This window comes from Daphnia pulicaria, chromosome 1, assembly GCF_021234035.1.
Source record: "Daphnia pulicaria isolate SC F1-1A chromosome 1, SC_F0-13Bv2, whole genome shotgun sequence".
Taxonomy (NCBI): Eukaryota; Metazoa; Arthropoda; class Branchiopoda; order Diplostraca; family Daphniidae; genus Daphnia; species Daphnia pulicaria.
Window position 1 is genome coordinate 27,092,892 of NC_060913.1, and position 27,327 is coordinate 27,120,218.

The following is a 27,327-nucleotide window of genomic DNA, read 5'->3' on the forward strand; positions in this document are numbered from 1 at the left end:
AATATTGCCAGTCCTTAAAAACAGAGATGGAATCTGTGCGTAAATGTCAATTCGTTTCGATTCTTAACTTGTAATGTGAGTTGAATTTAATTTTCATTGAAAAATACTTAAGACAAGCATCACTAAATTACAATGAAACTTATCAACAGTCGGAGGCATCCCGAGGCCTCCATTTCAGAAATAAAATCTAGTCAATTTTAATAAGGGTCGTAAAAGGGAAAGCCTTTTTAACAAAGTGGAAAGAAGCTTGACAAGTAAGAATGTTTTTTTTTCTTTTGGTGACGACGTAAAATGGGAACACGTTTATGGCCACGATACGGTAGATTTTGTCTAGACGTGGCAACAATAAACAAACAGCAAAAAAAAAAGGGTTTTCCATGACACAGGAGTCAGGATGACAGGAAAAGCACTTGTCTGCGCTTTCCGTTTACACATGGTTTGCGCAGATGGGAGTGCGCTAATCTTCTTAGAATAAGAATTCTTGGAATTAAATTCTTCTAGCTAAGAAGATGAAGAGATTGGTAAAGAAGATGTGTAAGACGGGTTGCTGAGAAACCAGAACGTCACTGTAGGTCAATCAAGTTTTTAGCTCAAAAAATAAAGACAAAAGAATTGAACGAACACGTAACAGGGAAAAGTCGAAATATTTCCCAATTGCCAAAAGTGAATGAAGCCACCAACAAATGAGAGGAAATAAATATTAAAAAGGACGACGGGTTTCGGGTTAGACTCTCCTGTCTGATAAGAAAAGAGATAGAGATCGGAAATCCTTCTATTTTCTAAATGTTTTTCCATGTTGCCGTTTTGAATATAAGCACGGGGACAAAAGTGGAGACGAATTACAAAATTCACGTAAGCTCATCCCAATACACCCTGGTTATTTCACCAACTACAAGCATCAACTTACGCAATTTCAAATTGCGAGCTACTTCGTTTCGTTACTCTCATATTTTCCGTACACGTCAAGAAATATATCTTCATCTCGGCTTCATCTGCGGTTGCTCAAGAGTCCCCTTTTGAAAACACTTGAGACTCTCAAACAAAATGTTTAAGGCTTTTATATTGTGGCAAACTGCTGCACTGGATTGCTATGAAATAGCAAAGCTCCAACGTCAAAAGGAATATTCAAGATGTGTAGAGAAGCAGGGCTTGGAGCCAATCACTCTTGCATGGCGGAAACACAAGGGGAGTTAAGAGTTAACGCAGCCGGATGGTCAACCGCCATCATCCGCTGGCTTCATTCGGTCGATCCCGTTTTTATTTGTTCATTTATTTTTAGTTTCAGCCACTCCATCAGTTGGCGAGTCGCGCAGTTTAGTCTAGACAGCCGTGAGCGTGAGTCCGAGTTCAGTCCCGACTGTTGCACCTGCCCTTTGCCAAAGTAACTGGTTTATTACAAAATACGGAGAGGAAAAACCTGGAGGGCTCCAACTGGAAACCTTGAAACTGAAACCTTTTCTGCCAAACGTATTGCATTTGAGGACTGCCCTAAAGGAAATGTCGGTGAATAGGATATCGGGTACAGTTTCTTTGGATTTATTTCCCTGTGTGTTGGCATAGCTCCGAAAGTCGCCTTATTTGGTCAGACGCTATAAACTCGCTTTCGTCGCTCCCAGACTTCCCTCTCCTGCCGCATACAACCGCAAAAAATCGTAAAAACTTTCCACTTGGTTATTTCGGGAGCGAGGACGAGTTTTAAGGGGCGTGCTGCTGGACATTTGCAGAAAGAAAGACAAGCTGCAACATTTCTACTCTCAACATCAGTTGGCGAACAACATCTTCGTGACAACAGTAGCGTCAGCAGCTTTGCTCTCTCAGCGTTCACGGAAACCACGTTAATTGCCGAAAAGATGGCGACCCTTTAAAGGTAAAGTACAAATTGAAAAAGTCATTCAAGAATAGCCTAGACAAGTAAAGAAAAGGTAATCCAACAGGAAAAACAAAATTTGATTGCAAAAACTAAACGCTCCAATTCTGAAATTTTGACTGCGACTCATTTGCAAAGCTTCGAGAACAACGTCTCAAGTAAGGCAGGTAATCCTACACGTAAAAGAAATGATTCAACAAATTTAACAGAAAGATTCACACGTAGGAACTTGTTGCCATTAAATCCTCCGTCTCTAATCCAAAACATCATGACGTCACAACAAGAACGAAGGTTACTAATTGGCAAAAGTCAAATAACTTTACATAAACTTTTTTAAAAAATGTAAAAATGTACATTTTTGTTTTTTTACACCAAAGTGATACGCCGCCGATAGTACTAGACACAAACAAATTTTTAGGAGATGGGCAATACGCGATTGTTCGGGAAGGCACTTGGAAAGTCGCTGGGAAAGACCCCTTGAAAGTTGCTGTCAAGCGAATTAATTTATGTTATATCAAACTTGAGAACAACAACGAAGAAGTGGCTCTGAAAAAACTTAACCATCCAAACGTCGTTGAACTCTATGACGTTTACTGCGACAAAGACTTCAAGTAAATGTTTGGAATGACATATATGTTAAAAAAGTCATTATATTTTCATATTGTTGCTAAATTAGGTTTTATGCGCTGGAACTGTGCCACGCATCGATGGATCAATTATTCCACGGTAACGAGGCCCAGAAAAAATATCGCGAGAAAATGCCCTCGAAAAGGTCCTCAGAAAAAGAAGTTTGCCTCCAGTTAGCCAAGGGATTGGCATACATTCATAAAATGCAACTAATCCATCGAGACCTCAAACCGCACAACGCTCTCATCCAGGTGGATCCAACTGGAGAAAAAGTCGTAATGAAATGGGCCGATTTCGAACAATGTGTACCAGTCGATGAAAACGGATGTTACACCATCATTGACGTATCAGAGGTAGGGACCCCTGACTGGAACGCCCCCGAATTAGTGCAGATGCTAAAAGACGGAAATGAGACAGCACCAGGAACCGTCAAAAGCGACGTCTTTTCCCAAGGACTCGTCTTTGGTTATTACATTCTAGGAGGACGTCATCCCTATCCACAAGAAAAATCCAAGCCAATCTGAACGGTAGGCACCCATTTTAAGAAATCATCATTTTCAATAGCAAATTGAACTTCATGTTCATCCTTGCAGCTAGACAGGACCATCCCATGCACGCGATTATCATGAGAATGTTGGAGAAAAATCCTGAAATGAGGATTTCATCAGCCGATGTGGTGACAGAAATCACCAACATTGTTGATGAACGACAATAGCATGAACAATTTCCTCCTCTCCGCCAGACAGTGATTTATTTCACTACCGAGTAAGGACAGAAAGGAAACCAGAATCGTCTGGTTGCATTTAAAAAAAATCTTGAAATCGAGGCTCATGGCGAACATGGCGAAACACTTGGACGACCTCACTGAAATCTTGACGGCATTCGTCTCACTGATGCCCAAATGAAATGCATTTCAAGACTTTTTCAAACACTTCCGCACCTTTAAATGACTACTTTGTTCTCGCATAACTATAAAAAGAGTTATTAATTCAGACTATACTTTGGTTGTCAAACAAAAACTATACAGACATACACTAAACTCACTGGCCAGACTTTTCGGCTCGGTGCCGCACTTGAAATCATATCGATGTTTACTACGAGAATTTCATGATCGGCGAAATCAATTCAGGCTAGCACTATCGCAAATACCGTTTTAATTGTTTCATGAATTAATCCAAAGAAATAATGAGATGAAAGAGATTGACATTTCAGAATAAAGCGCAAACCAAACATACGCGCGAGCTGTTCATTTGGCTTCATTCGGTAGCCCAAATCTGCTAAGGAAAATCGAAAATTGTTTAGAAAAGCTGCCGAAATGGGCGCACAGACTGGTCCTAGCGCTGCTGCTGCCAAAAAAAAATATTGCATGTCTCAGTCACGGCGTAAACACAGAGAAATGAGCGTCGTCATTCATGTGTGTACGTTGCGTGTTTCACGATGTCTGGCGGGACACTACACTGCACCGAGGAGAGACGGGGAATGCCCGACGAGATCAAGAGAATCACGTCAACAAGAAAACGATGACCAAAAAATAATAATCGCAACTAGAAAACAAATGTAAGTAAATACAAGCGTAAAGAGGCAATCAAGAAGAAAAGTATAAGGTTTAAGGAGGAAATAAAAGTGGAATCCTCCGTCTCATTGATGACTTTGGACGTTGGCTAAATGGCTATTTTGCCAAAGGGCGTTGGACAAAAAAGAACGACGAACTTAATGAAATGTTAAAAAAAAAAGAATCAAAGATCCAGCAACTGTTGGACCTTCCCTTTGACAAAATACCTGGTTTATTGTCACGACAAAATGAGACCCCAGGACTGTCCATAAAACGATTGTGACAGCTTCTCTCTTCCTAATAATTAAAGGAGATTTGGAATCGTCTAGAGGATATAGCCTACAGCTCTTATCTTTCAAGGGTCGTCTATTTTCTTTCGATTCGGCGTTCGTCTGGTAATAGTCTCCCCGTGAGCCATAGCAAACCTCGCCAACAAATCCTGAACCCCTAAAATCAAATCCAAAACTAAAAGCCCAGCATTTATTACGTCGGTCAGATGTATGCAAAAATCTATTTTACAAAGATTTCTCTTCCCCTTCATCGTCAATCGGCAAAATTATGGTGACTCGATAATTAACAAATAGTCGGTATCCGAGAAGCAAGCCAAAATCTAAAGGAAATAGCGACACCGACTCGTATAAAAAAGGGCCAGGTAGACAGCCAACGCCATCTCGCACTGATCATGGGAAAAGCCAGAGCAAATGCATGGAGAGATTTGACTTGCGAGTTCTGATTTCATTGCACTCTTTATACATGCAAATCGACTCAAAAATGGGAGCATCGAGCACATCTTCTAATAATGCCACAACTGAAATACACTTCTCTATTACACTCTTATCGAATTTATAATCATCTAGTCACTATCGAAAGAATTAGACGAGATAATAAATTCACCTCAACATGGTACAGCTCATGGTCCGCAATAATAAATGGGTTTTGATTTGATTTCCTACCTCTGGTGTACTATCTCGTGCCATCCTTCGAGTCACGCATCGGCAAAGAGTTGCGAGAAATGGTCCAACATTTTCTCCATCCAGATCCCAGCCAGAGGTCGCATCGTCGATCAAACTAGTTGATCAACGAAATATAAGGAAAAATTTCATACACTTTAATCTTCTTTAGTTTGTGGACTCACCGCTATGGGCGCCCTGTCGTTTTCCAGACACGTCCAGACCGGCAACATTTGTATCCCAACTCGGAAAACCTTTATTTCAAAATGCAATTAAATGATTAAAATGAATTGCAATTAATTCAAAACTAATTGAACAATGTGCGTTACAACTTACACTACATAACAAATCAATAAAAAAGGTAAATAGCATAAACATAATAAGAAATCTGATTAAAACATTGGAAAAAGGCAGTGCGCAAAGGGATTCCCCTGGCAAGTCTATATAGGTAACCTGGCAACCCCAACAGACATAGACAGACATAGCAGTTTTCACTAGCAAACAATCAAACAGTGCTGAAAATGAACGACATGACGGTAGTCACTATATTGGCTTTCCAATTTGTTTTGATCATCTGGATCATGAATTTACTCAGCAGATCGACCGAAATCGAAACTCGGCTTTCAGCTGTTAACCCACAGACGATTGAATCGGACGTTTATTACGCAGTCAGACGTGTAATTGACGAACGATTTTCGCCTATCAGCGGAGATGAAATGAACAGACACATTTTTCTTCGTAAGATGGCAAAAGACGAAGAAAACAACCGGATTGTATTGGAAAAAGAACGCTTGACGAATCAGGTTAGTCTGCTTCAATCCCAACTGACAGACTCCTCATCAAAGTTGCGACAGCACCTAACCGTACACGACCAATTGGCGACTACCAAAAGCGAACTCGAAGAAAAGAAAAATGTATTGAAGTCTGACATGACAGAGAAAAATCTTCGCTTGGCAAATGAAAATTCGCGGTTAAGGCGAAAAATCGAAGACAGAGATAAAATTATCGCATCCAGTGCGATTGAGAAGAACCTGATTGTGTTGGATAACGAACGTTTGGCGAATGAGTTGAGTTTGCTTCACACAAAACTGAGGTCCAGCTCCGACCTGCAAATATTTCAGAACCTACAGGAAGAGTTGGCATCTACCAAAAGCGAACTCGAAAAACAGAAAAATGTATCGACTGACATGACAGTGAAAAATCTCCGCTTGACAAATGATGATTCGCGACTTAGGCGAAAAATTGAGGCCAGGGACAGAATTATCTTAGCCGGTCGGAGGGAATTGGAATATCTCCAAGAAAAAGTACACGATGATTTGGCTATAGCTAACCGTGAGCTTGAGTCAAAGAATAAAACCATTTCTGAACTTGAAACGGAAAATCTCCGTTTGGTAGAAAACGATTCACAGTTGAGGCGACAATTGGACCGTCGTCCTGCGACGACAGCAGCAACTCGAGAAACGGAAAATGTATATCAGACCATATACCTGGATCTGCCGCCGGAATATGAAAATCCCCCCAGTTACGGAGCCTCGGTCACCGCCCGATACTAAACGTTCGGGAAGGGACAGCTACCATCCATTTGTCATCAAAAAATATTATTGTCTGGATTAAAATGCATGACGATCGAATTCAATAAAATAAATTTCAAACTGTTCATTTCATTTGTTATTTCGAAATTATTTAAATGAAACTTAGCATCATAAATTCTATAGCTCTAATTTTACGCTCGAAATCATTTGTCTAATAACTGGTTTAACCCATAGAGAAACATGGCTCTGCTGATCACAGGTTTTCGTAAGAAAAAAAAAAGTCTTGATCAAGAATCACGCGCGGGTTAAAATACATAAGATTTAAATGATTTCGTGATAGGTGAAAGGAGCAAGTGGGCGACTATTTCGATGGTCAAAGCTGGTACAGTTTCTTTTGTATTTTCCTTTGATTTTGTTTTTCTCTTTTTCGATTTAAATAAAATTTCATTTAAAACTTTAAAACTAAAAATTGTTTTGTCATTCATTTTCTATGCGAAACCGGAGAAGATGCCTTTCATATGTCGCACAATATATAAAGGAAAAATAAACTTCTGGCATCAGCAATAGACAATAGCTTGATAGAGACGTGCATGAAATATTGTTACGAAGGCCGGGGTAAAGCAAACGTCATATAGGCTACGTTAACATGTTAAAAATATATACGATGAAAAAATGAGCTGGAACTGTTTAGTATCGTCGTTCACGATTCAGTAAATATTCGATTAAATAGCGAATCAAAGAAAAAGCTCTTGAAAAACGATATTCTCGGGGGAGTCTTCTCCACAACATGAATAATAAAACCACAAGAGCGTGATACGGAGAAAAAGATACTTTCCGCCTGATAATTTTTGAAGCGGCGACAAGCCCTTTTTTGTGGCGACGTGGCCAGTTTCCGATGGAAAGGCAAGATGTTGGCGGTGAGACAAGTTGCGACAGTTATAGCGTGATAATTTATCTTCTCGTTCAAGGACACCTCGTCCCAGTCGTAAAAAATGGCAACCAATTCAACGTAAAGTAGTACAAGTTTAAACATTGATTAACAAATAAGAACAGCCTATGAGAGAGTTGTTCAAAACAACAAACAAAGATTCAAATAGTCGGGCAAATTAATTTGGTACGTTCACCATAATTTAATTAAAAATGAGTCGCAATGTCGTTTATGTTGAAATAATACAGTTCAACAAGTTGAGTAAGGGGAAAGTTTGTTTAATTGTAAATATTTCGAACTTGACTATTTTAATATTGAACTGCCTTTCACCAATTAAACTTACATAATTTTGAATAAAGATAAATGGTTTTTTTCTTTACACGCAAGTGGTTTTATTTCGATAGAATTCGAAAGAGAAACGGTTTTTGGGAAAGGGGGTTACGGGACCGTTTTTAGAGAAGAATGGAACAATAAAAGAGTTGCAGTCAAGCGAATTGAATTATCAAAATGTGAAAAAAAACAAAGGAGAAAAGGCTCTACAAAAAACTCGACCATCCAAATGTCGTCAAACTTTATCACGTTGAAAGCGACAGTGATTTCAGGTAAATCAAATTTTCAATAAGCTTAAAAAGAAAAGATGCTTTTTTAAATTTCTGTTCTGTCAAATCAGATATTATGCGCTGGAACTTTGCCAATTATCGCTGCATCAACTACTCAACGGTGACGAGGCCCAGAAAAACTATCAAGAGAAAATGCCGCCAGAAAAAGAAGTTTGCCTCCAGTTGGCCGAGGGATTGGGGCACATTCACGAAAACCGATTGATTCATCGAGACCTTAAACCGGAAACATTCTCATCCGGGTGGATTCAACTGGAGAAAAAGTCTTAATGAAATGATCGGGATTTGGACTTAGTAAACAAGTTAACGAAAGAGGATGTCATTCCATTAGTGGAAACAGAGGAACCCACAACTGGTATTCCCCTGAGATAATGACACCACAATTCACAGCCTCAAAAAGTAACAGCCAAATGTCAGATTACACCTGGGTTATATTCCTCCAGCAAACGCTTTTTCTGGTTCTCGTAAAATAGAGTCCTTGGCTGCCAGAAACAGATAAAACAACTGAAGAAATATTTTACATGTATCCGACACTAAAGTATTGCAATCGAGCAATGAGGTTTGGGCTTTGGGTGACTAACTGAAAATTGCATGAAACGAAGAGAAAGGAGTTTTTGAAAGCAGCCATCTCGAAATGAGCTTTCTCTCCCTGCCTCCACCTCTTTTCACCATGTAGGCTGTAGGGTAATTTTGCAGGTAGGGTACTAGGGTTTATGTTTGTTAAAATCAATTATCAAGCATACAAGATGGAGAAAAGGGGTATAACTATTTACTTTAACTAGGTATGATGAAGAAAAGTAAAATGAATGCAGTCACCTGCCATTTCTGATAACCAGTACACAACTGAACAACAAATCCTTTGAGGGAGATCAAATGATATGATTTCCCCACACATGATCTAAGATAGTAAAAGTATTCTAAAAACCTTTCAGCAGCAGCTACCAGCTAGTATAACATTAAAAGGGTAATAACCAGATTTTGAAAATGAAATTGGTAGTCGTGATTTTCTTCAAGCACGTCAAAGCTCAAAGTGCATTGATTGGTGGTGATGATTCACTAATGGCAATACCACAAAAGCAACAAAATTCTAATTCAACGCCAACTGATTTTGGGAAAAATACACTTTTCAAAGAATTCGCAAACTCTTAGTTGGCGAATTCACCGCTAGGGGCGCCCTGTCGTTTTCCAGACATGTCCAGACCGGGAAAATCGAATCCCAATCAGGACTCGAAAAACCTTTATTTCAAATTGCAATTAAAATATTAAAATTAATTAAAATTAATTCAAAACTAATTGAACAATGTGCGTTACACCTTAAAGTATGATAATAAGTCAATACAAAAAGTTAAATAACATAAACTTAATTAGAAATCTGATTAAAACAGTAGTAATGGACAGTGCGAAACGGGATTACCCTGGCAAGTCTATACAGGCAACCCCGCAACCCCAACGGCAATAGACAGACATAACAGTTTTCACTAGCAAACAAACAAACAAACAAACAGTGGTGAAAATGAACGACATGTTGGTAGTCACTCTAGTGGTTTTCCTATTTGTTTTGAACTCCATCTTGTTCATAAATTTACTCAGCAGATCGACCGAAAAACAAACTCGGCTTTCGGCTGTTAACCTGAATAATATTGAATCTGACGTTAATTACGCAACCAAATCTGTAATTGACCAAAATTTTTCGACTGCCAGCGGAGTCTTGAACAACCAAAGTTTTCATCGTTTGATGGCAGACGAAAAGAACCTGATTGTGTTGGAAAACCAACGTTTGGCGAATGAGTTGAGTCTAGTTCAATCCCAACTGACAGACTCCCATTCCAAGTTACGAAAATTCCGCATCGAGTCAGTAACTTCCAAAAGCAAACTCGAAAAACAGAAAAATCTAATTACTGACATGACAGTGAAAAATCTCCGCTTGACAGATGCAAATTCGCGACTAAGGCGAAAAGTTGAAGACAGAGATAGAATTATCTCACATCTCACATCCAGTGAGATTGAGAAAAACCTTGTATTGGATAGAGAACGTTTGGTGAATGAGTTGAGTCTCGAACTCGAAGAAAAGAAACGTTTAATGACTGACATGACAGAGAAAATGAAAAATCTCCGCTTGACTAATGACGATTCGCGGTTAAGGCGAAAAATCGAAGACAGCGATAAAATTATCGCATCCAGTGCGATTGAGAAAAACCAGATTGTATTGGAAAACCAACGCTTAGCGAATGAGTTGAGTCTAGTTCAATCACAACTGACAGACTCCCATTCCAAAGTGCGACAATTTCACATCGAGTTGGCAACTACCAAAAGCGAACTCGAAAAACAGAAAAATGTATCGACTGACATGACAGTGAAAAATATCCGCTTGACAAATGATGATTCGCGACTTAGGCGAAAAATTGAGGCCAGGGATAAAATTATCTTAGCCGGTCGGAGGGAATTGGAATATCTCAAAGAAAAAGTACACGATGATTTCGCCAAGGCTACAAGTGAGCTTGAGTCACAGAATAGAACCATTTCTGAACTTGAAACGGAAAAAATCCGTTTGGTAGAAAACGATTCACAGTTGAGGCGACAATTGGAAGAAGCCGATCGTCTTCTTCAATCCAGTCAGTCGGAAATGGAAGAACTACGAGTATCCCTGAATCACCAGACCTACACAATCGAGCACCTACAGGATCAAGTGAAAAGTCTAAACGAGAAGAAGAAAAGGAAGAAGCCGCTCGGAAATTGGCAAAAATGGAAGATAAGATAAGGTCCGATAAAGTATTGACCAAGATCAAACCAAAATCTAAAGGAAATAGCGACACCGACTCGTAAAGGGCCAGGTAGACGGCCAACGCCATCTCGCACTGATCATGAGAAAAGCCCAAGCTAATTCATTGAGAAATTTGACTTGCGAGTTGTAATTTCATTGCCCTCTTTACGTGCAAATCGACTCAAAAATGGGAGTATAAACACATCTTCTAATAAAGCCACAACTGAAATACACTTCTCTATTACGTAACTCTTATCGAATTTAATCATCTAGTCACTCTCGAAAGAATTAGATGATATAATAAATTCACCTCAACATGGTACGCTCATGGTCCGCAATACTAAATGTGTTTTGATTTGGTTTCCTACCTGGTGTACGTATCTCGTGCCATCCTTCGATCCACGCATCGGCAAAGAGTTGCGAGAAATGGTCCAACATTTTCTCCATCCAGATCCCAGCCAGAGGTCGCATCGTCGATGAAACTAATTGATCAACGAAATATATGGAAAAACTCGTTACGTAACCATTACCAATAACTATAACTTAAGATTAGTCAGTTACCAATACAATGTGAAATATTTCAATTACAAATAGTGACTAAGGATAAGTTTACGTGCTCCCTGTATTATGAGACACAAAATGTGTAATAAAAAATCACTGAAACACTTGAACTGGAAACTAGCAAATATTACAACAAGGAGTAGATTTGAAATACCTAACACAACCGAACAGTAGGTAACAAACAGGCACTCGAAATGTACTTCATTGTGCTCGACCCATTCTTTTGACTAGAAATCTAACACTGAAATAAACTGACACGAAATTTTCAAAATTAAATAAATAATGCTTGCCTGGAAGTCTAGAGTTGAACTGGTCAAACTAAGGTGGTACACTCTTACCTTTGTTGCACAGAGAAAGTCAGCCTCCAAAACAGTATGGCCACCCTGGAAAAAATAACTGCATCAAATCAACGAAAGAATCTTGACTGGAATTTGGAAAAAAATAAAATGCGATAAAATGTTACCTGGACAACCTTTTGCCTCCAAAGGTATTATCCCAAAAAATGTCCAGCACTTTGTCCATTGAGCCAATCGAACATATGGCGACGTGACAGGCTGTCACTTCTCTCGGCCAACTACAAGGCAATGAAAGAGCAGAAAAAATTAATGAAAGCATGAAATGACTGAAATTAATTGAGTTACCAAGTTGAATAACAAGAAGCGTTGATTCAAAATTCACAGCCTCAAAAAGTAACAGCCAAATGTCAGATTAGACCTGGGTAATATTCCTCCAGCGAACACCTTTTCTTGTTCTCGTGATTTATAGAGTCCTTGGCTGCCAGTCACTGCCAGAAACAGATAAACAAACTGAAGAAATATTTTACATGTATCCGAAACTAAAGCATTGCAATCGAGCAATGAGGTTGGGTGACTTAGACTGAAAATCTCTTTCATGAAACGAAGAATTCAGGAATTGAAGAGAAATGGGATTGAAAGCAGCCATCTTGAAATGAGTTTTCTCTCCCTGCCTACATGGTCTCATTTCACCATCTAGGCTGTAGGGTAATTTTGCAGGTAGGGTACTAGGGTTTATGTTTGTTAAAATCAATTATCAAGCATACAAGATGGAGAAAAGGGGTATCACAATTTACTTTAACTAGGTATGATGAAGATAAGTAAAATGAATGCATTCACCTGCCATTTCTGATATCCAGTACAACTGAGCACCAAATCCTTTCACGGAGGTCAAATGATTCCTACTCCACACATGATCTCAGGTAGTAAAAGTATTCTAAAATCCTTACAGCAGCAGCTAGTATAACAGGTTAACCAGTATAACATTAAAAGGGTAATTACCAGATTTTGAAAATGAAATTGGTAGTCCTGATTTTCTTCAAGCACGTCAAAGTGCATCTGTTGGTGGTGAAGATTCACTAATGCTTCCAAATTCCAGTGGAATACCACAAAAGCAACAAAATTCTAATTCAACGCCAACAGAGTTCTAATTGGGGGGAAAATACACTTTTCAATGAATTCGCAAACTCTTAGTTTGAGAACTTACCGCTACGGGCGCCCTGTCGTTTTCCAGACATGTCCAGACCGGCAACATTGAATCCCAATCAGGATTCGAAAAACCTTTATTTCAAAATGCAATTAAAAGATTAAAATGAATTGCAATTAATTCAAAACTAATTGAACAATGTGCGTTAGACTTTAAAGTATGATTACAAATCAATACAAATAGTTAAATGTCATAAAAATAATTAGAAATCTAATTAAAACAGTGGAAATTGACAGTGCAAAAAGGGATTCCCCTGGCAAGTCTATATAGGCAACCCCAACGGCAATAGACAGACATAACAGTTTTCACTAGCAAACAAACAAACAAACAGTGGTGAAAATGAACGACATGTTGGTAGTCACTATAATGGCTTTCCTATTTGTTTTGATCTCCATTTGGATCATGAATTTACTCTGCAGATCGACCGAAAAACAAACTCGGCGTTCGGCTGCTAACCTGAATAAGCGGAATAAAATTAAACCTGACGTTGCATGCACCAAACAGCATTCACTTCCCCGACCTGCTATTAACGATGGATTTTCGACTGCCAGCGGAGAAGACTTGAACAACCAAAGTTTTCTTCGTCTGAAGGAAGACGAAACGAACCGGATTGTATTGGAAAAACAACGTTTGGCGAATGAGTTGAATCTAGTTCAATCCCAACTGACAGACTCCCATTCCAAAGTGAGACAATTCGACATCGATGAGTTAGCAACTACCAAAAGCGAACTTGAAGAAAAGAAAATTGTTGTAACTGACTTGACAGAGAAAAATCTCCGCTTGACAAATAATGATTCTCGTCTAAGGCAAAAAATCGAAGAAAGAGATAAAATTATCGCATCCAGTGCGATTGAGAAAAACCTGATTTTATTGGATAAAGAACGTTTGGAGAATGAGTTGAGTCAAGTTCAATCACAACTGACAGACTCCTCATCAAAGCTGCAAATGTTTCAGAACGTGCACGACGAGTTGGCAGCTACCAAAAGCGAACTCGAAAATAACAAAAGCAAACTCGAAAATAACAAACGTGAAATGACTGACATAAAAGAGATAAATCTCCGCTTGACAGATGACGATTCGCGACTAAAGCGAAAAATCGAAGACAGGGATAGAATTATCGAAGACAGGGATAAAATTATGGCATCCAGGGCGATTGAGAAGAACCAGATTTTATTGGAAAAAAAACGTTTGGCGAATGAGTTGAGTCAAGTCCAATCCCAACTGACAGACTCCCATTCCAAAGTGAAACAATTCCGCATCGAGTCAGCTACTACCAAAAGCGAACTCGAAGAAAAGAAAAGTGAAATGACTGACATGACAGAGAATAATCTCCGCTTGACAAATGAAAATTCGCGACTTAGGCAAACAATTGAAGACAAGGATAGAATGATCACACTGATTGTGTTGGATAAAGAACGCTTGGCGAATGAGTTGAGTCTGCTTCAATCCCAACTGACGTTCAGCTCCAACCGTCAAATGTTTCAGAACCAACGCGACGAGTTGGCAATCACCAAAAGCGAACTCGAAAATAACAAACGTTTAATGACTGACATTACGGAGAAAAATATCCGCTTGAAAAAAGACGATTCGCGGTTAAGGCGAAAAATCGAAGACAGGGATAAAATTATTGCATCCAATGCGATTGAGAAAAACCTGATTGTATTGGATAAAGAACGTTTGGCGAATAAGTTGAGTCTAGTTCAATCACAACTGGCAGACTCCTCATCAAAGCTGCAAATGTTTCAGAACGTACACGACGAGATAGCAACTACGAAAAGGGAACTCGAAGAAAAGAAACGAGAAATTCTCCGTTGGATCGAAAACGATTCACAGTTGAGGCGACAATTGGACCGTCGTCGGCGTCGTCCTGCGACGACAGCAACAACTCGAGAAACGGAAAATGTATGTCAGACCACATACCCGGATCTGCCGCCGGAATATGAAAATCCCCCCAGTTACGGAGCCTCGGTCACCGCCCGATACTAAACGTTCGGGACGGGACAGCTACTATCCATTTGTCATCAAAAAATATTATTGTCTGGATTAAAATGCATGACGATCGAATTCAATAAAATAAATTTCAAACTGTTCATTTCATTTGTTATTTCGAAATTATTTAAATGAAACTTAGCATCATAAGTTCTATAGCTCTAATTTTACGCTCGAAATCATTTGTCTAATAACTGGTTTAACCCTTAACCCATAGAGAAACATGGCTCTGCTGATCACAGGTTTTCGTAAGAAAAAAAAAGTCTTGATCAAGAATCACGCGCGGGTTAAAATACATAAGATTTAAATGATTTCGATGAAAGAAGATTTATTTAGATGAAAAAAAAACAATTGCTACGCTGGCACTGTCGAAGTTTAACTTTTGTCGATGCAAATTAAGAGTTATGTAATTATCGCAAGGTAGTAATTTATTTTGAATAAGATAGCAAAGCAAGCTTATCAGCTCGCCGCGAAGGGATATCAAGTGGTGGAATTTCGTGGAATTTTTCAGATGAAAAAGTGTCGATTGAGTTTGAAACCGAAAGAAACCCAAAATGTGCAAAAGCAAGACAAAAATGATACATCATATATAAATCAAATACGAAGAAGATTATAAAGAATAAGTCATCTAAAGAATCGTCCGAAAATTGCATCTAGTGCAATTGAGAAAAACCAGATTTTATTGGAAAAAGAACGTTTGGCGAATGAGTTGAGGTAGTCCAATCACAACTGACAGACTCCCATTCCAACCTGCAAATGTTACAGAACGTACACGACGAGTTAGCAACTACGAAAAGGGAACTAAAAAATAAAAAACGTGTAATGACTGACATGGAGCTAGAGTCAAAGGATAGAACCATTTCTGAACTTGAAACGGAAATTCTCCGTTTGACCATTCTTTTTGCAAACGTGAGGTCCAGTCAAACAACAGAGAAGTAAAAGAACTTTAAAAAAAAAATCTCCGTTTAACGTTTTTCAATTAAAGATGCCGGCCGACATTAAATCAACCATAGAAAAAGAAGTTGACGTCGATCAAATCGTCGTGTTTGGGATATCGAAAAGTGATTGCGGGAAAGTTATTGGACGAAATGGTTGCAATGCCGAAAGGATAGAAGAAGAGTATGGGGCGGGGCTAAGTTTTGTCAATGGCGAACTTTTTATCACCGGAGGAGATGCTGAACGTCGACTGGCCGCTTGCTCCGACGTCTGTGAAAAATTGACAGTGACATTGGAGTGTCCGTACTTGAACTTGAGAAATAACAAGTATTCCAACGATTACCTGTTGAGAAAATTGTCCTCCGACTACTATGTATGCATCAATCCCCCCTCGCTAGAAAACAGATACGTCACCATCTGGGGTCCCCTAGCCAATTGTCGTACAGTTTTCGAAATACTCAAGTCCGGTTCTCGCTAGTTTTCTATTTTTTTTTCTTAAATTAAAGTTAAGTAACAATTGAAACTGGACGTCAGTTTTGCCTATCGCAAGTTGTTGTCTTGCGATGACTATTTCGATGGTAGAAGCTGGTTCAGTTTCTTTTGTTTTATCCTTTGATTTTGTTTTTCTGTCTTTTTCGATTCAAATAAAATTTCATTTTAAACTTTAAAACAAAAAATTGTTTCGTCTTTCATTTTACTCGGCCAAGGGGAAAAAGAAAAAAACAGATTCTTGGCTGATTTTATGTTGAATATTAGTCGAAAATGGTAAAAAGAAGAATACGTCAACAAGAGGCTGCCGTATTCGCAATTTTCAATGATCAGGGTGAATTTAAGAAGACGGGATTAATGCAATCATCTAAATAGCAAAAATAAGTTTCATTCAAAAGGTTATTCCCGTTCCATCTGACTAGAATATTTCTTCATCATCCTGACACGAGCACAATGAGTTGAGCCTTATAGTTAAAAAGCCGGGAAAGTTAATTACTAAAGTACCCTGGGTTAATAAAGTACTCTCAAAATGCGACAAGGACCGTTTGGGCTTTTCAAGTAAATCGCTTTCTTACTTCTATGATCACATTTCAGATTTAGTTACATAAACTATGCTTTAGTTACAGCTTCACAAATTGGGATTTTAGTTATGTCTGGCTCTATTACAAGTTATACAAATTTCTTTTCTGTCAAGCAACGATTGCATATCTGATCTGACGAGTTCTTTCTTTTCTATGATTTCTATTTGCCTACAGCTGCTAAAATTTGCGATATAAACCAAAATTAAACCAAAATAGGGGGCTTAAGGACGATGTACGTGCTCGAACGTGTCGTTCGGGAGTGTTGTCTACATGTCATTATGCTCTGATTGGATGATTCCCTGTAAACGTTCACCTTTGATTAGTCATTTGCGGATGACCAAGTCCGACCCATTGCAACTCCTTCTGCTTCTCTCGACTGTAGCTGATAAAAACTACCCGCCGGTCGAATCAAAAGACAATCACGCAACCTGAAAAAGCGGACTCAACTAGGCTCGAGCTGAAGCTCGTTTTCAAACAAACTGACGAAAGTAGACAAGAAAAGTTTTCTTCTTGTAGCGAAGAAAGAAAACGAGAGGAAAGGGTTTGAAATGCAGCGATCGACAAGTCCATCGCTTATCGCACCATACAAAACAAGACGCATCGTCAAAGTTTGAGTAAACAACGAGCAAACAATTTTGAAATCCCCAAAAGTAGCTAACGACAAAAGAGGATGCAATTGGCTGCCGGGACAAGATATGGAAAATGAGATCTCAAGTGGTGAAATGTGGTAGGATCTACCTTATCCTCCCCAGGTGGAGGATAGCCCCTTCGTGATAAAAGTGACAAAATAAATCCTTCTCAATGATTCAACACTAACGGATACATTGCACACGTACCTACTGGAACCTTCATTTTATCTTGTTTTGAAAACATTTGTGCATCATTTTGGTGAAATGAATTAAAATGTTCCCATTTGTGCGTGACTATTTTGGTGGCGAAAGAGGAGACCAAAATAATGGAACCTGCGCTATTTCGATTTTTTAACTCAACGAAGATTGAAGTAAATGGCTCTCCATCATGCATCATGTGCCAAACAGATGACTACTGTTCGCTATTACTTGCTGAAAAAGGGAGGAGACCCCATCATACGCAGCATCACGATGACTACGCTCTACTCCATGTGGCGACATTTCTGGCTAAAGAATAAAGATATCTTGGAATTGACGAACTACTCCTCAATCACAAAGAGGTGGACGTCAATTGCTTGGACAACCCGCGGGCGAAACGCGCTGGATTGCGCAAAGAACAACAAACATGGACAAAGAGAGGGAATTGCTAATCGATTAAAAGAAAATGGCGTCGTGGGAACAAAATTAAAATTAATATGTCTAGATGAATGTTTTCATTCATAGGGGGAATAGAACTACTTAAAATCGAATTCTCAAATATGATTTGGTCCTATAAATAAGCAGTATATCGCTGGTGTGTATAGCGTTAATAGAATATTTCCTAGTGTTTATACTAGTGGGTAGGCTAAAGAACTGACCTGAACAAAGGCAGTTGCGGTGTGTGTAAGCATCAATCTCGGGTTTCCGTTTTCTTACAGAAAGACATCGTCCGACAGCAGGAGCAGAAGCCATAATCCAGAGGTGACGGGAGGTGAGCTGAAGACGCCGGAAGAATATTTCCTAGATTGAATTGTTATCGTTAGAATTAGTGAAATGCACAATTGAAATTCTTGAACTTTTGTGTAGTTTGGTGGCTGGTCTCAGACCTTACCGAGGGATTCGATTGAGCAACAATGTACCCCGTGAGTTACCCCCAAGCGCGGGATTGCCGTAAGCCAAGACAGAAAGAGCCCAAACCATCACTGCGGCACACACAACTTACGCAATGTCGACGATTAACCAGTAACCGCCAGATGTAGACACGCAGCAACGCCAGGCTCCAACACTAGGATTCTCTAAAAAACGAAACAATAAAAATAAGTTAATGTTAGATAAACAAATACATACTGTACAAGCAATACAATTTTAAAACAATTGTTATAGAATAAAGTATCCTCAAAATCATCAGTCCAAGTCTGTATCACATTTGCAAGTTATACTACCACAGAATGAGAATCAATCTTCCAGCTGATTGTGTTGGTGGCGAACGTAAGAGAAACAAAACGTAAAGAGCTTATGTGAACAGGTAAATCAGGAAACCAACCTACGAGAGAGAAAATTTAACACCACAAATTAAACCTCACATTTAGAAAAAAATACATTCCTCAAGTGATTTCCTTAGATGTTACAGTTGAAAGTCATCCATACAGGGTGACTGGCCATCAAACACTAGTTGTAGGGCACTGAATGAATAAGGAACTCGTAATTAAATCCAAAACAGAACTTGATTTCACTTCCATATTATCGGCCTGGAAACAGAATTTCTTTTGTTGTCATGAATTCTTAACTGGCTGACCAAAGTTATAAATAGAACATACCAGCAGGATAGCCTTGGACCAAAATTCACAACTGTAATTCCATGAGTCGAATCCCATCTGGCCTGTAGCAATACTGCAATAATCCAGTCATTGTGCTGAACCGATGAGCAATTTTGAATCACTATCCAAACATCATGAAAAAAGACAGTATAGTTAATAATACAATAATCACCAACCAACTTATCTGAATTGCATAACTTAAATCGAAGTCCTGCATGACTAATATTGATTCACCACACTTGTGCTATTCAGAATGAACTATCATCGTTGCAGAAAGATGTCACATGATATCAGCTACTATAACTGCACTGCTGCACATGGTGAAATGGATCTGATGTCTAGGACCCACATATTTAGTTGAGATAATGTAATTTACCATTTATCATTCAAAACAAAAAAAATTGCTGATTGAAGTTGATAAAGCATTCAACATTCATAGCCTTCGTCTCGATAAACAACTTAACACAACAAGATATCTTCCAATGCTCCATAACTAACGCAAAGGCTGTGACTGCTTACCGTATGCTCTATGCTGCTGACAGACGGCATTTTTTTGGCGGGGAGAAGCATGATTAAGGAAGAAGGAGGAGCCATAGTGGCCACAGGCTAAGTTGGCAATGCTGTCATGTTGCCAAACCGAATTAAATACTGGAGGGAAATTAAGCGGCAAAGACGAGATTTTTAAAAATCTGGAAGAAAAGAAACAATAAAAATGAAATTTTGAAAATGATTATTACATTAATACCGCTAATACATCAACTATTGCTATGATATGAGTCATATGACGGGGTTTGGTTTACTTTACTATTTTTCTTTTGCTATAGTATTTATTATTACAGCAATTTTAAATAGCAAAAGAAAAATGAACCTGTCTGCCATGACTTCGACACGGGGAAAAAACAAATCAATATTTAATAGTAAAATTTTGTAGAACAATTTGCACTAACACGCATATTCCCGGGCAAGTTTCGCAATGTTCGTTGATGATTGCTGAAGGTACAGTTGTTGTTGATGATGTCCAAACATTTCCATTATCAAAACGTCAAAATATCTAAAAACCAACAAATAAAAAGTAAAAAGAAGAGATGAATATTCAATTTTGTTGCTGATTTTAGTTAACGGGAAAATGAATGCAGTCAACGTTTTTGCAAACCCACCTAAAAAACTAAATTCTTAGTTGGCGAACTTACCGCTATGGGCGCCCTGTCGTTTTCCAGACATGTCCAGACCGGCAACATTGAATCCCAACCGGAATTCCGAAAACCTTTATTTCAAAATGCAATTAAAAGTTTAAAATAAATTGCAATTAATTCAAAACTAATTGAACAATGTTTGTTACACCTTACACTACATAACAAATCAATAAAAAAAGATAAAATGTCATAAACATAATTAGAAATCTAATTAAAACAGTGGAAATTGACAGTGCAAAAAGGGATTCCCCTGGCAAGTCTATATAGGCAACCCCAACGGCAATACACAGACACAGAGACAAAGACAGACATAGCAGTTTTCACTAGCAAACAAAGAAACAAACAGTGCTGAAAATGAACGACATGTTGGTGGTAGTCACTATATTGGCTGTCCTATTTGTTTTGATCTCCATTTGGATCATGAATTTACTCTGCAGATCGACCGAAAAACAAACTCGGCGTTCGGCTGCTAACCTGAATAAGCGGAATAAGATTAAACCTGATGTTGCATGCACCAAACAGCATGCACTTCCCCGACCTGAAATTAACGATGGATTTTCGACTGCCAGCGGAGAAGACTTGAACAACCAAAGTTTTCTTCGTCTGAGGGCAAAAGTCGACGCAAATAACCTGATTGTATTGGAAAAAGAACGCTTGGAGAATGAGTTGAGTCAAGTTCAATCACAACTGGCAGACTCCTCATCAAAGCTGCAAATGTTTCAGAACGTACACGACGAGTTGGCAGCTACCAAAAGCGAACTCGAAAATAACAAACGTGAAATGACTGACATAAAAGAGATAAATCTCCGCTTGACAAATGACGATTCGCGACTAAGGCGAACAATCGAAGACATGGATAGAATTATTATCGAAGACAGAGATAGAATAATGGCATCCAATGCGATTGAGAAAAACCTGATTGTATTGGATAAAGAACGCATAGCGAATGAGTTGAGTCTAGTTCAATCACAACTGACAGACTCCCATTCCAAGTTAAAACAATTCCGCAACGAGTTAGCAATTACCAAAAGCAAACTCGAAGAAAAGAAAAGTTTTATTACTGACATTACGGAGAAAAATCTCCGCTTGACAAATGAAAATTTGCGACTTAAGCGAAAAATTGAAGACAGCGATAGAATTATTGAAGACAGCGATAGAATTATGGCATCCAGTCGAGCGATTCGCTTGACAAATGATGATTCGCGTCTAAGGCGAAAAATCGAAAACAGAGATAAAATTATCGCATCCAGTGCGATTGAGAAAAACCAGATTTTATTGGAAAAAGAACGTTTGGCGAATGAGTTGAGTCTAGTTCAATCACAACTGAGAGACTCCCATTCTAACCTCCAGAAGGTACACGACGAGTTAGCAACTACGAAAAGGGAACTCGAAAATATCAAACGTCAAATGACTGACATTGAGCTTGAGTCAAAGAATAAAACCATTTCTGAACTTGAAACGGAAATTCTCCGTTGGACCGAAAACGATTCACAGTTGAGGCGACAATTGGAAGAAGACAATCTTCTTCTTCAATCCAGTCAGGCGGAAATGGAAGAACTACGAGTATCCCTGACCGAAAGGGTCGAGCACCTACAGGATCAAGTGAAAAGTCTAGAAGAGAAGAAGAAGAAATGGAAGAAGCCGTTTGGAAATTTGAAAAAATGGAAGATATTTAAGCCAAAAGAAATGAAACCGAAATTGGCGGCAGAAGTCGGATGAGGCAGCGATGAGGTGCGAATCCTCGGCTGACCCTCGGACGCCATGGGAGTAATGTAAAGAGGATTGAAAACCAATATGGGGTAAAGGTTATATAGGTTTAATATAATAGGTTTAATAAACGTAATTCAAAATCTGCCGGTAACAATTTTGGGGAAGGTTAGAAAAATGTCGTAGAGTGTACGAAGTTCTTTCAAATTAAATTTCGCTAATTGTTCTGTCTTGTTTTTTCTTAAATTAAAGTTATGTAATTGAAGCTGGACGTCAGTTTTGCCTATCGGAATAGTTGTTGCCTTGCGATGACGTTGCCTCCTCGTGACAATCCAAAGGGATTGGCGGATGAACCCGTCGACGGAGTTGGTGCGCTGGTCGCTGGTGTGATGTAAGTGAAGACTTTCTAAATTCCTGTCACTTGTATATAAGTTGAGTTATCATGGCTCCTATATACGGTGAAAGGAATTAGATCGTCTTCACTCGCACGCCGGTGTACAGTTAACTAACACCTTGACGGGGGGTTTCATTACCCTCAAACGAGTCCATCAGTTTCGGACGTGCGTTGCGGGTGAGGTAACAGCCGAGCAAGTGGGCTACTATTTCGATGGTAGGCGAGCTGGTCCAGTTTCTTTTGTTTTTTCATTTGATTTTGTTTTTTCTGTCTTTTTCGATTCTAATAAAATCTTATTTTTAACTTCAAATTAAATTACTTGTTTTGTCATTCATTTTCTATGCGAAGCCGGAGAAGGATGACTTTCATATGCAGCACAATATAAGGAAAAATAAACTTCTGGCATCAGCAATGAACATGATAGAGACGTGCATGAAATATTGTACGAAGGGGGTAAACGGTAAACCAAACGTCATATACGTTATCATGTTAAAAACAATACGATGAAAAAATGATGTGGAACTGTTCAGTAAATATTCGATTAAATAGTGAATAAAAGAAAGAGAGCTTAAAAAAAGAGCTCTTGCGATAGTTTCGGGAGAGTCTTGTCCACAACATGTTAATAAAACCAGCAGAAAAGGGTGATACGGACGAGAAAAAGATACTTTCCGCCTGATCATTTTGGAAGCGGCGACAAGCCCCTTTTTTGTGGTGACGAGGCCAGTTTCCGTTTTCGATGGAAAGGCAAGATAGGGGCAAAAACTTCAGTAACTGGCCGAGACAAGTGGTTGGCGAGACAAGTTGCGACAGTGATGGCGTGATCGTTTCTCTTCTCGTTCAAGGACACCTCGTCCCTGTCGGGAAAATGGCAGCCAATTCAAAGTAAAGTAGTAAAAGTTTAAACATTGATTAACTAATAAGAATAGCCTATGAGAGAGTCGTTCAAAACCAAAACAAAAAATGATTCAAAAAATAGACGGGCGAATTAATTGGGTACGTTCACCAGAGTTTAATTTAAAATGAGTTGCAATGTCGTTTATGTTGAAATGGTACAGTTCAACAAGTTGGGTAAAGGGAAAGATTGTTTGTTTAATTTTTTTAATATTTCGGATTAGACTATTTTAATATTTAACTGCCTTTCACCAATTAAACTAACATCATTTTGAATAAAGATATGTTGTTTTGTTTGTTTTTTTTTAAACCAAAGTGTTCCGCTGTCGATAACACTAGACAAAAAAACGGTTTTAGGGAGAGGGGGTTTCGGGGTCGTTTTTAGAGGAGAATGGAACAATGAAAGAGTTGCAGTCAAGCGAATTGTTTTAGCACAATGTGAAAACAACGAACGAGAAAAAGAAGCGTTGAAATGGCTTGACCATCCAAATGTCGTCAAATTTTATCACGTTGAAAGCGACGATGATTTCAGGTAAATAAAATTCTCAGTAGGCATAAAAAGAAAAGGTGCTCTAATTTTTGTGTTCTGTCAAATCAGATATTATGTGCTGGAACTGTGCCAGGCATCGCTGGATCAATTATTCAAGGGTAACGAGACCCAGAAAAAATATCAAGAGAAAATGCCGCCAGAAAAAGAAGTTTGCCTCCAGTTGGCCAAGGGATTGGAACATATTCATGAAAAACAATTTATCCATCGAGATATTAAACCGCATAACGTTCTCATCTGGGTGGATTCAACTGGAGAAAAGGTCTTAATGAAATGGGCTGATTTCGGACTTAGTAAAAAAGTTAACGAAAGAGGAAGTCATTCCATTAGTGAAGTGAAAGGAACCGACAACTGGTTTTCCCCTGAAATACTGACGATAATGAGGAACGGATATGTTGGTAAAACTACGTCACCCGACAATCGTCCAAGAGGAACCGTCAAAAGCGACGTTTTTAGCGCGGGACTTGTTTTTGGCTATTATCTATTAGGCGGTGATCATCCTTTTGGTCCAGGTTCAGAAAAAAACATTGAAGAAAACATTGTCAACAGTAAGCCAGTTAATATGACAAGTAAGTTCCGTTACTTAATGAGCCAGATTGAAATAGCAAATTACATTTGGGTGCTTCACCATTGCAGAAATAAAAGAACATCTCATGCACGCGATCATCACGGAAATGTTGAAAGATAATCCCAACGAGAGGATTTCATCGGCCGAGGTTGTTTCAAGAATTAACAACTTGATCCAGTCAAGAATTTGGCGATTGGTTCAATCTGTAAAAAGTAAAAATTTTTCACGATAGAATGGTGTTTGATCTAACCATTATTAAAGTTACAAGTTTAAAAACTTATTAAAGAGTAGCCTATAAGTTACATCAATCAGGAAAAGATCTATCAATTTAATTGTTATTGGTGCTTTCGTTTACCTACCACGAGAAAATAGAACTTTTCGACGTGAAATTTCTCACGTTAAGTACCTATCAACATAAAACCGCCTAAAACAACAAAAAATGGCAAAACAACACGCCCTTCAGCACGATTTTCTTAATTGCGAGTGGAAAGGGCAATTTAAGTTACGAGTTTCCCGCAGAAAATAGGAAAATTTCATATTCGTGCATACTACGATTGATGAATTTAAGTTGTAGTTATTAGTTTACCATATTAAAATCAAACTATCAATAATGTGGCATTTTTTTCTTTCTCTTTTAAATATTGAATAGCTGCAGTCAACGCTAATCTCGGTACAGTTTCTACCGAAAATGACTTCAACTGGAGTGAGCTTCTTGCTACGAACCCCACAGGAATCGCAGTCTTCAGCCAATTGATGATCTCCACAACTCCAGTAACGGATTTCCGAATCGACAAGATCGATAAAACGCACATCCCTTTAATAAAACACCCCGATAGTTTCCGCAAAACTTTGGTGCAAATCGCAGACGAATGCTACGACGCCTTCATGAAGGCGCATATCAACATGGAAATTATTCAGTTGAAGATGGAAAAGGTGCCTGATTATATAAAAGATTGCATCAAGTCCATGCAAAGTGGAAACCAATCGGACAAACAAAATTTACTGATGCCAAAACGACTTGACCGGATCAAGGAAGTTGCTACCGACGCACAGATACTCTCAAAGGAAGTCTGCGATACGTTTGATAAATTGGGCCAGCTGATTCGGCAGTTTATTACAGCCTCCGTGAAAACAATGGGTGATCATGAGATTGCCGACACGATTGGAGAGAAGAAATCAGAAAGGGAAATTGAAAAAGCGAACGCAACTGTTAGAGAAAAGCAGAACTACTTGGACGGAATTCGCGAACGTAATAGGGACTTTTGGCTGCGACAGATTGGCTGCGAGAGTAAAGATAAATCACTTGTCTACGCCCAACAAATGAAAGAAGAAGCCGAAAACAAATTGAAGGAACTGAAAGCAGAAAAAGAAGTTTGTGAGAAGAATATCGACAAAATACTTAAAGACAATATAGAAAGGTTGGAGAAAATGGGCATTGATGCCAATAACGCCATCAGCCCAAAACAAGCTATTGAAACCCTTAAGGAAGGTTTGGAATATTTGGCCGAGTTACAGAAACAATGGGCCGGAATTACGCTGTACTTCAATAAAATAAAAAATCACTTGACGGAAACAACAGCGAAAAATCTGGAAGACAATGCCGAAGTTGCACAGCTGGCCGATTCAATTAAAGAATCGTTGGAATCGACCTTTCAGACACACCATTCCGCTAAAATGTACGTCAATGTTTCCAACAATTACATCATGGAAAGCTTAACTACAATGCACGGAATGCTTGCTCTTCCCTCCAATGAAGTGGTGGCATCTCAAAAAAAAAACCTGATAGATTCATGTAAAGAAGCGTCTGAAGGCATCTTGAAAATGTGCACCGAAGATAAAAATAACACATAATACGTGAAATCGAAGTAGGACTAGCCATTCAACAGAACAGTTAGAAGAATTGTCAATTAGCTAACACAACTATATGATGAATCTGTCATCTGCTGGGTAAAATACAAGCCAATTCAAACACCAACAAACATTGTTTTTTATTACTATAAGTCGTCTTTTTAGTTCGCGAGAAACAACGAGAAACTTAACAACATCTCTTGCCCAATGGAATATTACATGTTTCAAATCCAACCTTCATAAAACATTGAGCATTTCAGAATTGAACATTTCAGCAAATAAATTCTTTCGTAATTTTTTTACTTAAATATTAGTAATTGACCTAGCGAACAAATCGTGCCACGGAGTCTTAAAAAAAAGTATTCTCTAAGAATCAGCTGGGTATTAACTAGCAAATAGCTATACAATTCGAGAATTTTTTATCTGCTACTTTAAACAAGAAGAAGAAAATAAACACTAAACACATTGCCTATTATTGGGAGTCGCCAATTAGTTTAAAGTGTGATTAAATTCGCGAGAAACAGCAAGTACTTTAAGATGATCTGACACAATGGCGTGGATACTGTTTTTATTTTACTTACGAAAAGTTAACTGACGTATACAATGTTGACTTAAATTTCTAACGAAATGCTGTTTTGTTTGTGTCATAAGTCTGAACATTTGAGAATAGTCCGTTATATCACAGCTTGAAATCGAAAAATGAAAACACCATATCTTGCCTGACTGTTTCGTGCAGTTCCTAGCTGCCTTTCTTTTTCTTCTATAAATTTTTATAAGGTATTTCTCTTATTCGGTCGGTTAAAATCTCATTCACCGCTTTCTGGTAGGCCTACACGGTTTTGGTTACTTTTTGGCGCAATAATT

The 27,327-nt window shown here is 38.6% G+C and overlaps 3 protein-coding genes across 5 annotated transcripts in view; 2 read left to right on the top strand and 1 right to left on the bottom strand.

The window, feature by feature from the left end:
* LOC124318172 overlaps positions 1-27,327 on the bottom strand; it is a 61,503-nt gene that overhangs the window by 20,404 nt on the left and 13,772 nt on the right. Inside the window, exons 1-12 of one of the 3 annotated variants that reach the window (XR_006912402.1) lie at positions 19,316-19,485; positions 18,941-19,246; positions 18,610-18,793; positions 18,377-18,518; positions 12,896-12,969; positions 12,691-12,835; positions 12,529-12,633; positions 12,037-12,179; positions 11,859-11,969; positions 11,734-11,778; positions 11,203-11,316; positions 9,385-9,703 (exon numbers count right to left, since the gene is read on the bottom strand). Coding sequence is in view for 2 of the 3 variants with exons in the window: in XM_046782814.1 (XP_046638770.1) it covers positions 5,010-5,114; positions 9,236-9,309; positions 11,203-11,316; positions 20,506-20,579 (367 nt within the window). In the remaining variant the exon portion in view is untranslated. Of the gene's footprint in view, positions 1-4,999; positions 5,115-5,181; positions 5,251-9,235; positions 9,310-9,384; positions 9,704-11,202; positions 11,317-11,733; positions 11,779-11,858; positions 11,970-12,036; positions 12,180-12,528; positions 12,634-12,690; positions 12,836-12,895; positions 12,970-18,376; positions 18,519-18,609; positions 18,794-18,940; positions 19,247-19,315; positions 19,486-20,505; positions 20,580-27,327 lie in introns of those variants that run through there. The other 2 variants (XM_046782815.1, XM_046782814.1) reach the window with 2 other exon arrangements.
* Positions 942-26,584, top strand: LOC124314753 (rho-associated protein kinase let-502-like). The gene is made up of 9 exons (XM_046780102.1): positions 942-1,867; positions 1,923-2,034; positions 2,093-2,158; positions 2,245-2,478; positions 2,544-2,766; positions 24,310-24,616; positions 24,684-24,827; positions 25,265-25,563; positions 25,609-26,584. The coding sequence occupies exons 3-9, from the start codon at positions 2,136-2,138 to the stop codon at positions 26,464-26,466; spliced, it is 2,088 nt and encodes a 695-aa protein (XP_046636058.1). The 5' UTR covers positions 942-1,867; positions 1,923-2,034; positions 2,093-2,135; the 3' UTR covers positions 26,467-26,584.
* The window catches only part of LOC124314772 (CBL-interacting serine/threonine-protein kinase 21-like), a 29,441-nt gene continuing 10,041 nt past the window's right edge, over positions 7,928-27,327 (top strand). The window contains exon 1 of the mRNA XM_046780136.1: positions 7,928-8,058. The gene's annotated coding sequence lies outside the window, so the exon portion shown is untranslated. The remainder of the gene's footprint in view (positions 8,059-27,327) is intronic.